The 14,950-nt window shown below is 32.9% G+C and overlaps 1 protein-coding gene across 1 annotated transcript in view; it reads left to right on the forward strand.

Moving 5' to 3' along the window:
• The window catches only part of TRPM1 (transient receptor potential cation channel subfamily M member 1), a 187,847-nt gene that overhangs the window by 124,259 nt on the left and 48,638 nt on the right, over window positions 1–14,950 (forward strand). The window contains exons 16-19 of the mRNA XM_074294964.1: window positions 7,239–7,531; window positions 9,850–10,078; window positions 11,846–11,968; window positions 12,337–12,468. Of these exons, the coding sequence (XP_074151065.1) occupies window positions 7,239–7,531; window positions 9,850–10,078; window positions 11,846–11,968; window positions 12,337–12,468 (777 nt within the window). The remainder of the gene's footprint in view (window positions 1–7,238; window positions 7,532–9,849; window positions 10,079–11,845; window positions 11,969–12,336; window positions 12,469–14,950) is intronic.

Consider the following 14,950-nt stretch of genomic DNA (forward strand, 5'->3'; position numbering starts at 1 on the left):
GAAAATATTAGATATATTTGGTTTACAGAGTAACTTCTCTTACTTCATTAAAAAGGTGGGAGAGGAAAAGGGAAAAGGAAAAGAGTAGGCTAAATAAAAGGGAATACAGAAAAAATAAGGGAAAGGTATAAGAAAGGGGGAGAGACTCAAAGGGGGTGAGAGGGATTCTAAAGAGGGAGATCTGCATGAGGCAAGTGATGCCCATAAGTTTAATACTGGGGAGGGGATCAAGGAGAGAAAGAAAAAGAAAAATACAAGCTGGGGATAATAAGATGGCAGGAAATACAGAATTAGTAGCTTTAACTGTAAATATGAATGGGATGAACCTTCCCATAAAGCAGAGGCAGATAGCAGACTGGATCAAAAGCTAGAATTCTACAATATGTTATTTACAGGAAACACATTTAAAGTAGTGTGATACATACAGAGTAAAGGCAAAAGGCTGGAGCAGAATCTATTATGCTTCAGGTGATGTAAAAAAAAGCAGAGGTAGCCATCTTTATCTCAGATAAAGCAAAAGCTAAAATTGATCTAATTATAAGAGATAAGGAAGGAAACTATATCTTGCTAAAAGGTAGCATAGACAATGAAGCAAGATCAATATTAAATATATATGCACCAAGTGGTATAGCATCTAAATTCCTAAAGGAGAAGTTCAGTTGCAAGAAGAAATAGACAGCAAAACTATAATAGTGGGAGATCTCAACCTTGCACTCTCAGAATTAGATAAATCAAACCACAAAACAAATAAGAAAGAAGTTAGTTAAGTAAAGAATTAAATAGAATACTAGAAAAGTTAGGTATGATAGATCTTTGGAGAAAACTGAATAGAGACAGAAAGGAGTACACTTTCTTCTCAGCAGTTGATGGAACCTATTAAAAAAAATGGACCATATATTAGGACATAAAGACCTCAAAATTAAATGCAAAAAGGCAGAAATAGTAAATGCATTTTTTTCAGATCACAATGCAATAAAAACTACATTCAACAAAAAGCTAGGGATAAATAGACCAAAAAGTAATTGGAAACTAAATAATCTCATCCTAAAGAATGAATGGGTGAAACAGCAAATCATAAACACAATTAATAATTTCACCCAAGAGAATGACAACAATGAGACATCATATTAAAATTTGTGGGATGCAGCCAAAATGGTAATAAGGGGAAATTTTATATCGCTAGAGGGTTACTTGAATAAAATAAAGAGAAGATCAAGGAATTGGCCTTGCAACTTAAAAAGCAAGAAAAAGCCAATTAAAAACCCCAATCAAATACTAAACTTGAAATTCTATAAGTAAAAGGAGAAATTAATAAAATTTAAAGTAAAAAAAACTATTGAATTAATAAATAAAACTGGAAAAAACCAACAAAATAGATAAACCTTTGATAAATTTGATTAGAAAAAGAAAGAGAAAAATCAAATTGTTACTCTTAAAATGAAAATGAAAAGGGAGAACTTTCTACCAATGAAGAGGAAGTTAGAGCAATAATTAGGAGTTACTTTGCCCAACTTTATGCCAATAAATTTGATAACCTAAGTGAAATAGGTCACTACCTCCAAAAATATAAGCTGCCCAGATTAACAGAGGAGGAAGTAAATTGCTTATATAGTCCCATTTTAGAAAAAAAATAGATTAAGTTATTAATCAACTCCCTAAGAAAAAAATCCCCAGGACCAGATGGATTTATATATAAATTCTACCAAACATTTAAAGAAAAATTAACTCCAATGTTAGATAAACTATTTGAAAAAATAGGGAATGAAGGACTCCTACCAAATTCCTTTTATGACACAGAGTATTGATACCTAAACCAGGTAGGTTGAAAACAGAGAAAGAGAATTATACACCAATCTCCCTAATGAATATTGATGTAAAAATCTTAAACAAAATATTAGGAAAAAGATTACAGAAAATCATCCCCAGGATAATATACCACAACCAAGTAGGATTTATACCAGGAATGCAGGGCTGGTTCAATATTAGGAAAACTATTAGCATAATTGACTATATCAATAACCAAATTAACAAAAACCATATGATCATCTCAACAGATGCAGAAAAAGCATTTGATAAAATCCAACATCCATTCCTATTAAAAACACTTGAGAGTATAAGAATAAATGGACTTTCCCATAAAATAGTCAGTAGCATCTACTTAAAACCATCAGTAAGCATCATATGTAATGGGGATAAACGAATCATTCCCAATAAGATCATGAATGAAACAAGGTTGCCCACTATCACCATTACTACTCAATATTGTATTAGAAATGCTAACTTCAGCAATAAGAGTTGAGAAAGAGATTAAAGGAATTAGAATGGGTAATGAGGAAACTAAATTATCACTCTTTGCAGATGATATGATGATATACTTAGAGAACCCCAGAGATTCTACTAAAAAGCTATTAGAAATAATCCACACCTTTAGCAAAGTTGCAGGATACAAAACAAACCTACATAAATCATCAGCATTATTATATATCACTAACAAAATTCAACAGTTAGAGAAATTCTAATTAAAGTAACTGCCAATAGTATAAAATGTTTTGGAATCTATCTGCCAAGGGAAAATCAGGAACTATATGAGCAAAACTACAAAACACTTTCCACACAAATAAAGTCATATCTAACCAATTGGGAAAATATTAAGTGCTCTTGGACAGGTCAAGAGAATATAATAAAGATGACTATATTACCTAAACTAATCTAATTATTTAGTGCTATACCAATCAGACTCCTAAAAACCATTTTAATGACCTAAAAAAAATAACAACAAAATTCATCTGGAAGAACAAAAGGTCAAGACTTTCAAGGGAACTAATGAAAAAAAAATCAAATGAAGGTGGCCTACCTGTACCAGATCTAAAAGTATCTTATAAAGTAGCAGTAACCAAAACCATTTAGTATTGGCTAAGAAATAGACTAGATGATCAGTGGAATAGGTTAGGTTCAAGGACAAAATAGTCAATAACTTAAATAATCTAGTGTTTGACAAACCCAGCTTTTGGGATAAGAATTCACTGTTTGACAAAAACTGCTGGGAAAATTGGAAATTAGAATGGCAGAAAGTAGGCATTGACCCACACTTAACACCATACACCAAGATAAGGTCAAAATGGGTTCATGATCTAGGCATAAAGAATGATACAATAAATAAATCAGAAAAACATAGGATAATTTACCTCTCAGACCTGTGAAGGAGGAAGGAACCTGTGACCAAAGAAGAACTAGACATCATTATTGATCACAAAATAGAAAATTTTGATTATAGCAAATTAAAAAAGCTTTTATACAAACACAACTCTAATTCAGACCAGATTGGAAGGGAAGCAATAAACTGGGAAAATATTTTTACAGTCAAAAGTTCTGATAAAGGAAGGCCTCATTTCCAAAATATATATATAAAAAATCAAGCCATTCTCCAATTGATAAATGGTAAAAGCACATGAACATACAATTTTTGGATGAAGAAATAGAAACTATTTCTAGCCATATGAAAAGATGCTCCAAATCATTATTAATCAGAGAAATGCAAGTTAAGAAAACTCTGAGATACCACCACACACCTCTCAAATTGGTTAGGATGACAGGAAAAGATAATGCTGAATGTTGGAGGGCATGTGGGAAAACTGGGACACTGATACATTGTTGGTGGAATTGTGAATGCATCTAACCATTCTGGAGAGCAATTTGGAACTATCCTCAAAAAGTTATCAAACTGTGCATACTCTTTGATTCAGCAGTGTTTCTACTGGACTTATATCCCAAAGAAATCTTAAAGAAGGAAAAGGAACCTGTATGTGCAAAAATGTTTGTGGCAGCCCTTTTGTAGTGGCTAGAAACTGGAAATTTAATGGCTGCCCATCAACTAGAGAATGGCTGAATAAATTGTGGTATATTAATATTATAGTTCTATAAGAAATGACCAGCAGGATGATTTCAGAAAGGCCTGGAGAGACTTACATGAACTAATGCTGAGTGAAATGAGCAGGGCCAGGAGATCATTATATATTTCAACAACAATACTATACGATGATCAATTCTGATGGACATGGCTCTCTTCAACAATGAGATGAACCAAATAAGTTCCAAATGTGTGTTCCTCCTCACATTTTCTGGTTTATGCTCCCACTTCCCCAGCATTTTCAAACCAGGCCTCCTATATGTTGTCTATCTTCCTCATCCTCCCACACCAAAACCTGGATTCTGTCCCTGGGACTTTGGACTTATTAATAGCAATTTTATTTCATCATGGTCAGAACCAAGTCTTCAATATGCACTCCCATCACAATTTCTGCCTCTCATTTAAGTATTGTATTCTCCATTAAAATGGAAGTTCTTTGAGGACAGGAACAATCTTGTTATTTGCATTTATATCCCATAGTGACTGATACATGATATTTAATTTTTTATTTATTCATTTATTTATCCTTCCATCCATCCAAATGGCCATAGATTAATTCATTCATCCCCCAGAGTCCCAGGGAAGCTTTTCAAAATAATGCCTAGTTATGGTTTATTCCTGATCTCCAAAGTTTATTAACAAGATTATTAATTGAAAAGGGAGTAAATTTACAAAGTAAATAGTAAGTAAAGGACAGATATTTATTTCTTCTATCAAAGAGAAATACTTAAAATACAAAAGACTCATAAATATACATTAATGTATTTTTAAAATACAAAACTGCAATCACCCTATTGCACTCTCTCTGAAAGTAGAAATGACTCTCCTGAGACTTGAAAAATTATTCAATGGATTTAACTTCTCTATTGGTTTGCATTGTCTGAACAGCAACTTGAGATCTAGAAAAAATCTGGGCAGGAAGGACGAGTCTTTCTTAGGTCTTTTCAGCTGTTGGAAGATCCTTGTGATGATTGTATCTTCTTCCTCTAAGAAGGTATGTAGTAGTAAAAATCACTTCCTTTTGGGCAGAGTGACATACTGCCTCTACTAATGTAGTTGACACCTAGAGCAGATCATTTTTCAACAACGTCCTCTTCTACATAACACAATTGTTTTTAATAGAAATCATGAAATAAAACAAATTATTAATGGCCAAGAAAAAATGTAGATAATTAAAACTGACTTTTATTGAATTTTGTATATATAATCATTCTAGTAAAAAATAAAATAAACATTACTGTTTAAAAAAAACAATAGATTAAACTTTTTAAATTACATTAATGTATTTTTTTGAAAAAAAGAGAATTTCCAACCACATTTTGGTCTGTCACAGTAATAAATAATAATAGTTTCTCTTTTCAAGCCTTAATATCTGCAAATTTCTTAATGACTTTATCAAAATTGTTTTTCATATGTTTGTATTCAGTAAGCAATATACCCAGATTTATTGATCTAAGTTTTACTCAGAATTGATCAAAGAACACTTTTTATTAATTTTGATCTCATAAAGTTTCTTTCATATGAAGCAACAGATATCCAAATAGGTAGGAAAATATTTTAAAAATAAGATTAAGTTTAACTCAGGTCTTAAAGCCTATTTGAATCCTTACTGGGGGAAATGAATTACTTAATGCTCCATGCCTATGAGGAATGGAGATGGTAAAGCTTGAGAGTAAAGAGAAACTGGTTTTCTTTTTCCATCTTCAAGAAAGAAGATTAGTAGTTCCTGAAGGGATGGAAAGACTGCAGAAAGCTGAAATATACAGGAATCAATGCTTTGATCATCAAATCCATATTACAATAGAAACTTTAGTGAGCTTGGAGACCAGAAGATCAGGATTTCTCTTCTCCCAAGTCCTCACCAATTCTATCCTCTTGCAAACATGGAACATTGAGAGTCCCATGTAAATGATTTGGCGAGTTACATAAGTTTGAGAGAGATTCACAAAAAATCAAATCTGACAAGATTTAATAAAATTTAAATGCCTACAAGAGTTACAATTTAAGCAACTATTAAGTCATATTCTTGATATAGTTTATTTTCTCAATTTGTTCATTAGTTCTAAAACAATGTTAAAAGAAAGAAGTTCACTGTTAAAAATATTACTTGAATTCAGTTAAATGTTATGTATGAATCAAAATTTGTACTTAACATTACATGTACATCTTACATTTCAAATTTCAAAGTAATAAAACCCTGTGTCATTGAACAACAAAACAATTCACTCTGTTTCTTCTTCTTTACAATCACCATGTTCATTTTGAATCTATTTTTTTTAAACTAGGGATAAGTAGTACCATAAGGGTTGGAGAGATGAAGTATAAGTGAAAATGATTCTGGTTTATTCTCCAGTCTTGTAGCTGAGTCTATATATATGTTAGGGACCATTACAGTCACATAACAATTATATTAAACTTAGACCAACAAAACAAAAGTTTTTTTTTTCAAATTGCCAGTGTATTATGACAATTTTTTAAAGCATCAATTTTTAATTGTTTTTTTTAATTGTTTTTAAATTCCTTATGGTCAATATATTCCTTCATTTCTACTGGTTAAGTGGGAACTCTCAAGTTGCTGAACTCCTGAAGTAGCCAGTAAGGATGGAAATTTTCATCTCTCAGGGTTGCTATTCACAGCAAGAATGACAAACCAGAAAAGGCTGCCAAGAATTTGAAGACCATAGGCAAGCATATGTGTGCAGCTGTCCTAGCTGTTACTAGGGAGAAGAAGGAAGAACTATCCCCTTCTACAAGGAATCCAAGTGAGGGCTACCATTATGGATTTGAGAGGAGAAGGTCTGAAATAGCTATTGAAGTGTTGGGATATAAGGAGATCAAGAGGAAGAAATTAAGAAGGAAAAATAAAAAGATTGCTCTATAGCCCAGTTGAGATTACATAACATATCTAATCCTTGGCCAAGAACTGAAGTCTTCCTTGAATCACGTTCAGTTTTGAGGGCTTCTTGCTAAAATCTTACTCTAAATCTTATTCCTTCTAAGAGTTTCTCTAAGGAACATTAGAATTTAACTCATGTCAACTATGGTTAGTAAAAAAGATTTTAAAACAGCATCTCTTTTCCACAATGTTTGGCATAATTGTAATTGCCTTGTTCTTATAATAAACAAACAATATACATATCCTTTATTTCCAAACTAAAATACCCAAACATGCAAAATTTAAATTTAAAATTTATCTCTGAGCTCTTTTATTTCCCCAGTAGAAAGTTTCCATTTTTCTCCAGTAGTTCACAACTCTATCTAAGTATATATGAATAAGAGCTATTTGTTGAAAATTTGACTTTCAATGAGAAATATACTTTTCTTTTTTCAGGATGATGAGCCACCTACCAAAGGGAAAAAGAAGAAGAAAAAGAAAAAGGAAGAGGAGATAGACATTGATGTGGATGACCCTGCAGTCAGCCGTTTCCAATACCCTTTCCATGAGCTGATGGTGTGGGCTGTATTGATGAAACGGCAAAAGATGGCTATATTCTTATGGCAGAGAGGGGAAGAGTCCATGGCCAAAGCCCTAGTGGCATGTAAACTCTATAAATCCATGGCCCATGAATCATCAGAGAGTGAGCTGGTCGATGATATTTCTCAAGATTTGGACAACAATTCAAAGTTAGTGATCAAATGAGATGTTACATATAAACATCAGCTGATCTAACCTATCTGGAAGAGACCTTAAGCTCCCATCTACTCAATTTACAAAGAAAGGAAAGGCTCATAAAGGCAAAGTTCTTTGCCTAAAGTCACTAACCCTGAATGGGATTCAGACCCAGGTTTTCTGACTACAAAGTTTATATTCTTGACCCTGTACTGTGGCTGTATCTTGGTAAGATTTTCAAGACAATTACAGTTGGTTTTCAGCCCTTCCATTTTTTTTTTTTTTCATTTAGGGCACAGTATTTTTCTCGTAGGCTAATGCATGAAACTTTTTCATTAATAACTTTATTTTAATATGATGTATGAGATAGATCGATAGAATTTAAGCTTCTTAAGGGAAGGAACCATTGTCTTTTTTTCTTTATATCTCCAGAGCACTTAATATTTGTTGATTGATTGATTAATCAATTACTCTAAGAGAATATAGCATAGTGGATAGGATTCTGACCTCTTTGTCAGGAAATCTTGACTCTAACATTATTGGTTGTATGATTCTGGGCAAATTATTTCACACTTATTCCACAAGTAATAATTTATGATTATCAGTTGAAAAATAGATGTCTCTATACACTGACATAGATAGTTTTTTCACTGGGAATTCATCATACAATTAACATCACAGATTTGTAAAACTAAATAAATGAGTGCCTTGTACAATTTAAGGAGCATTTATTAAGATTAGATCCTAAGAACTAAGGTCTAATATGTTTTATGGGTTTTTTTAAACACACTTCTTAAGGCAAGATTTCTGTGTTGTCAAAACAATTAGAAAACAATTTTGCAAAGTAGGAATAAAAGAAGAACACCAAAAAAATGGGGAAAGTAATTATTTCTGTAAAGGAAAAACATCTCTAGTGACATCAAACTGTATTGTGACAAGAACTATTAAAAGAAATGGGTGACAGGTTACTTATACCTTCGGAAGCTAATAATTAATGTGCAACAAGAAAATGGTATTTACACACATATATTGTATCTAGGTTATATTGTAACACATGTAAAATGTATGGGATTACCTGCCATGGGGGGAGGGAGTGGAGGGAGGGAGGGGATAATTTGGAAAAATGAATAAAAAAAAAAAGAATCACCATTTTGAAACATTGTCATAATACTTAACAAAGCTTTCATCATATTATAAATTGAGAAGATATTTTCTACTTTTTTCTATTTAATCTTCCATAAATTAAGATTAAAAAAAAAGAAATGGGTGAAATTTTCAGTAATAACACTTAATTTTATGAAGTTAAGTAACTGTGGTTTGAAGAACCAGATGATCTTTTTTTAAAAATAATAAGTTTTTATTTACCAGATATTTGCATGGGTAATTTCACAATGTTGACAATTGCCAAAATTTTTGTTCCAATTTTTCCCCTCCTCCCCCCTCCCCCCAGAGGGCAGGTCGACCAATACGTAGAACCAGATGATCTTAAAGGCTCATTCCAGATCTGTGATAGGCAGAGTGAGAAGTCTTTTTTAAAATTCAAATTTGATTTAGCTAATTTTGCTGATAGTTTTAAAAATATAATTTTGAATACTTCTAACCAGAGGATGGGAAAAAGGACATGGAGGAGATTTACATAGCATCCATCTATCACTCCAAATGATTCCCAGAGCCACATATAGTATATAATCTATACAGAACCTTTCTACTTCTATGCACAAAAGTTTTTGTCTGCCTATGTAAATCATTTTATATGCTTGCATTAACCTGGTCTCTGGTATTTAAGCAAGAAAAATAAGCTGAAAGGAGATATGTAAATATAACTAGGATGGTGAGAGGTTTGGAAACCATGTATATAAAGAAAAGTTAAAGGAACTTGGGAAATTTAATTTAAGGAAAGAAGTCCAAAGGAGAACTAAATGGATGTTTTAAAATACATAGAGCTAATATATAGAAATGGAAGTATATTGTCCAGTGCTTCTTCAGAAAGTAGAATCAGAACCAATATATTAAAGAAAAGCACACTTTTGTGTCAAGAACTTTCTAACATCTGGAATTATCCCACAACAAACTTAGCTACCCTTTAAAGTTGTGAGTCCCACATCAATGATAAAGTGTTCAAGCAGAGGATGGAGGAGGACCATCTGTTAGGGATGCAAGAGAAGAAACTCTACAAATTGAATGCGGACTTGGCATAGATCATCTCTAAATATTTTTGGCATACCAAGATTCTTTTTCTCTGTTTTCATGATCTATAAACATAGACATTTAATAATAATTATAATTTTAAAAGATCAAAGTCTCAAGTAAAACTTGATTTCTGTTTCTTTAGAGACTTTGGGCAGCTGGCTGTTGAGCTGTTGGACCAGTCTTATAAGCATGATGAACAGATTGCCATGAAACTCCTGACCTATGAGCTAAAAAATTGGAGCAATTCCACCTGCCTGAAATTGGCTGTGGCAGCCAAACACAGAGACTTCATTGCTCACACCTGTAGTCAAATGCTATTAACAGATATGTGGATGGGACGGCTCCGAATGAGGAAAAACCCAGGTCTTAAGGTATTTTCTTGCAGTAGCTATTGAAGGCTTTTCTGGTGTTCATGAACCAGCTATCTCCAGGCAGAGGTGTGTTGCATCCCACTCTCTAAAGCTAATTGTTAAATATACAGTGAGACCATTTACATATTGAAAATCTACAGATGATACAAAATCAGGGTTTAATTTATTAATTTGTGATTGTTTTGACTTAAAAGAAAAAATAATGCAATTTAAATTTTAAAGTATGTCATGGACACACATCCCTCCTTCCCAATGCTAAATGTTAAAACATTTACCAACATACCCTGGGCTCCAGGTCACATTCAGTGTTCTCTGCTATAACTCATTAGCTACATGATCTTGAGTAAATCATTTCCCTTCTCTAGCCCTCTCTTTATCTTTGAAACAAAGGAACTGGGAAAGGACATTACTAAGTACATCTCTTGTAGTTCTGAAATTATATTATACACCTCTTGTTAATATTTTAATTGGATAGACTACTATAAGAGAACTTTCAAGACATCTGAGCACACACCCGCATAGAAACAATTCATCATAATTAAAAGTACTCATCATAATAAAAAGGACTCTGCAGTCCAAAGGCAGGGGGTTGAAATCCTACCTCTGTCACCTTACTACCTGTGTGACCTTGGGAGAATTACTTAGTTTCCTTATCTATAAAACAGATGAATTATACTAGATGACTTCTAAGGTCTCTTCTAACAACAAACCTACAATCCCATGTAATTCTTCATGTATAGCATTAATTTTATAAATAACTTTGAAAATGAAGGAATGATTCCAAGGCAATGTAACTATAATGCTATTATACTGATATTACTTCTACTCCACAGAATGCTTCTGTGCATAACATGTATAAATATATTTATGTTTATATATTTATACATATACATATATATACACACACACACATATATATATATATATATACACATATATATACATACACACATATATATATATACATATATAGGTAAATGCAGTTTTCCCCATTGTATAAAAGTTAAAAAAAAAAAAAGCATCAAATTTCCCTTTGACTCCTATACAATTTGGTAGATTCAATACAACAGGCTTGATTCTAATTCAAAATAGGCTTTTCTTGTCTTTGTTAATTCTAGAGATCAGGAATAAAAAGCTAGTTTTCAATTCTGGGAACAAAATTGAATTCAAGGAACTGGCTTGAATGAGTGTAGGAGGAAGGGAAAGCAGAGAACCTCACTATTGTAAAGCCAATACTGAGAAGCATGTCAATGAGACTGCTCTCAGGAGCATGGCAACCTATTGTCTTCTAGACTGTGACTAATTAAAATCCTTCCCTTGTTGAACAACTTTAAATCAGTTATTCCAAGTTGAGTAAATGGACCACTACTCATATGTTCATATTTTACCTGTAATTCAACTCTTTAAAATATCCTGGACTATCTTACTAAGGAATGTTAATTTTTAGAGTTTTATTTGTGATATTTCCCAATTTTGTCTTTTCATTGAAATTTTTGGTTTTCAGTTGAGCTAAAAAAGTAGCACTATTGGCCATTCATCAATAAATTAAATTTCCATTTCACAATTATTAGCTTTAAATTATTATATCAAATACCCCAAGTTTAACCACAGGAAGCTGGGAGCAGTATGCATATGTTTCAGAGGTTTGATATGATTTTTGAAAGTTATATTAAAAGACTGTGCAGTACAAACTGTCATTTTTAGAACAAGACAACATATGAAGAATTCAGGAAGTTAACATAGATATACCTTTCTCATCTGCTATAGGTTATAATGGGGATTCTTTTCCCCCCTACAATTTTGTTCTTGGAATTTCGTACCTATGATGACTTTTCATATCAAACATCAAAGGAAAATGAAGATGGCAAAGAAAAAGAAGATGAGAATATGGTCAGTAAGTGATATGATACAGTAATAGTATCCGTTTTCTTAATTATGTGTATAGTTAAGAAAATGAATATATATATACATAAAACATATCTGCAATTATACTCTTATTTTTTTCTTGTTGCTTATTAGTGTGGGTCTGCAAATAAATGTGATTTTGGAGGGTTTTTATACTTGATAGAGAAAAAATTCGGATTGTGTCAAAATTTCAGAATATTGATTTGATTATGTTGATAATAAACCACATTATGTCTGCTGCTCATAAAAACAAATATTTTGAAGTGGTAGGTAACTTCCTTCTTGATAATATAATTAAATTCATTGCAATTTGTCCTTTTTCTGGGTTTTTGTTTTTCTGTTTTGTTTTTTAGGATGCAAATGCTGATGCTAGCTCAAGAAAAGGGGATGAGGAGAATGGAAACAAGAAACAAAGAAGTATTCCTATTGGAACCAAGATTTGTGAATTCTATAATGCTCCTATTGTCAAATTCTGGTTTTACACAGTAAGGAAATCTTATTTCAATTTAATTCAATTCAACATTTATTAAGTATTGATGTCATTTTACAAATTTTGGGTAGTGATTAGTCAGATGTATTTAGAATCAAGAAAACTAATGTTAAGATAACATGTCACTAGTGATTGGAGAAATACTGATTAATACAACTCTGAGATACCACCTCACTCTTCAAATTGGCTAAGATGACAGGAAAAGATAATGATAAATGTTGGAGGAGATGTGGGAAAACTGGGACACTAATGGATTGTTGGTAGAGTTGTGAAATGATCCAAACATTCTGGAGAGCAATTTGAACTATGCCCTTCACCCCAGCTGTGCCACTACTAAGTCTGTATCCCAAGGTAATCATAAAGAATGGAAAAGGACCCATATGGGCAAAAATGTTTGTAGCAGCTCTTTTTGTAGTAACAAAGAATAAGAAAATGAGTAGATGCCCATCAATTGGGAAATGGCTAAATAAGCTGTGGCATATGAAGATGATGAGAATTAGATAAGGAGTATCTAAATGAAATTAGGTTTAATTGAGGTCTAGTGGCAGGTTCGGGGTACAGGGAGTCAACTAGAGCTCCCCTGCAACCCCTTTGGATTCGGCGCAAGGATACAAAGTTAAATGAGATCTAGTAGTGGCACAAGAGTCCTCTGTAAAGGAATTTACAGACCCGAAAACCTAGATTGATAAAAGAAGTTTATTGTGGGGTTTGGAAGTAAAGTTTAGTTAGTAAAGCTGAGGGTAGAGATGAGGGCACTGAAGTTATAGGTCCGGTGGGCAGAAACTCTTGACATGACTGGCATTAAGGATGCCATGTTTGGGATCTCTGCAAAGAGTGGACTCTAGTTTTGCCCCTTTTATAATAGGGGGGCTTTTGATAATCTGAAGGGGCTCTTGGGTGGAGTCCCAGGTTGGCCTTTGGCTTGAGCTTCAGCCAGGGTTAGAATTTGAATAGAATTCAATGGGTTATTAGATGAGGAGGAAGCTGTTTGTGCTTGGGGTGGGGGTTGGGGAAACCTAAGCAGATCATTAGAATGGGGGCTGGGACAGCCCAAATTGGCTCAGATCTGAAGGGGGCTGGGAGAGCCCAGGATATCTCCCATTGGAATTCAAAAGAGTGCTTTTGACGAGGATTTGTCCTAGCTTCTTCAGCCATGGGGGTTGGGAATCAGAAAGGAATCTTAAAGGGGGTATAACCCACATCAAAGATAATGGAATATAATTGTTCTTTTAAAAATGATGAACAAGTTGATTGTAGAAAAGCCTGGAAATATTTACATGAACTGATGCTGAGCAAAACAAGCAGAATCAGGAATGCATTGTTAACAGAACAGCAAAAATATGCGATGATCAACTATGAAAGATTTGGTTCTTCTCAGTGGTTCAGTAATGGAAGGCAGTCTCAATAAACTTTGGATAGAAAATGCCATCAGCATGCAGGAAAAGAACTGTGGAGATTTAATATAAATCAATACATAATATGTTCACTTCTTTTTTCTGCTTGTTTTCTTCTCTCACGGTTTTTCCCTTGTGTTCTGATTTTTCTCTCCCAACATTATTCATAAAGAAATATGTATTTAAAAAAAAGCAAAATAAAACATCTAAGTAAGAAAAAAAGATATAAATTATGAGAGAACTAGATAAGGATAAAAAAGATGTGTCAAATAGTAGGACATTATTAGACATTCAATTAACTGAAGTATAAAATTGAACATTTAATATATTTGATTAAAATGGAATTTAGATATTTTTATTGTTGCAATAATTTGGCATAATCCACATTATTCATTTGAAAAGATATATAATATATGTAGTCATTGACCTAGAATCAAAACTCTGGGTTCTCAATAGACAAATTCTTTCTGACATTTATCTCAACTAAAGGTTTACAAGGGAACATAAGAATTTAGTTCATATTTAGGTCTTCACAAAAATTGGACCTTCATCTCCTGTGGAAGTCCTGAAGTAGATAATATATTTAATTTAAGATGGCTTTGGATGGCTTTATTTCTTTTTTCTTTTTTTTTTTTTTTAATTTTTTATTATATATATATTTTTTATAATATTATCCCTTGTATTCATTTTTCCAAATTATCCCCCCCTCCCTCAATTCCCTCCCCCCGATGACAGGCAATCCCATACATTTTACATGTGTTACAATATAGTCTAGGTACAATACATGTGTGTAAATACCATTTTCTTGTTGCACAATAAACTTTAGATTCCGAAGGTACATGTAACCTGGGCAGACAGATATTAGTGCTAACAATTTACATTCACTTCCCAGTGTTTCTTCTCTGGGTGTAGCTACCTCTGTCCATCATTGATCAACTGGAAGTGAGTTGGTTTTTCTTTATGTTGAAGATTTCCACTTCCATCAGAATACATCCTCATACAGTATTGTTGTTGAAGTGTACAGTGATCTTCTGGTTCTGCTCATTTCACTCAGCATCAGTTGATTTAAGTCTCTCCAGGCCT

This window comes from Sminthopsis crassicaudata, chromosome 2 (assembly GCF_048593235.1).
Source record: "Sminthopsis crassicaudata isolate SCR6 chromosome 2, ASM4859323v1, whole genome shotgun sequence".
Classification (NCBI taxonomy): domain Eukaryota; kingdom Metazoa; phylum Chordata; class Mammalia; order Dasyuromorphia; family Dasyuridae; genus Sminthopsis; species Sminthopsis crassicaudata.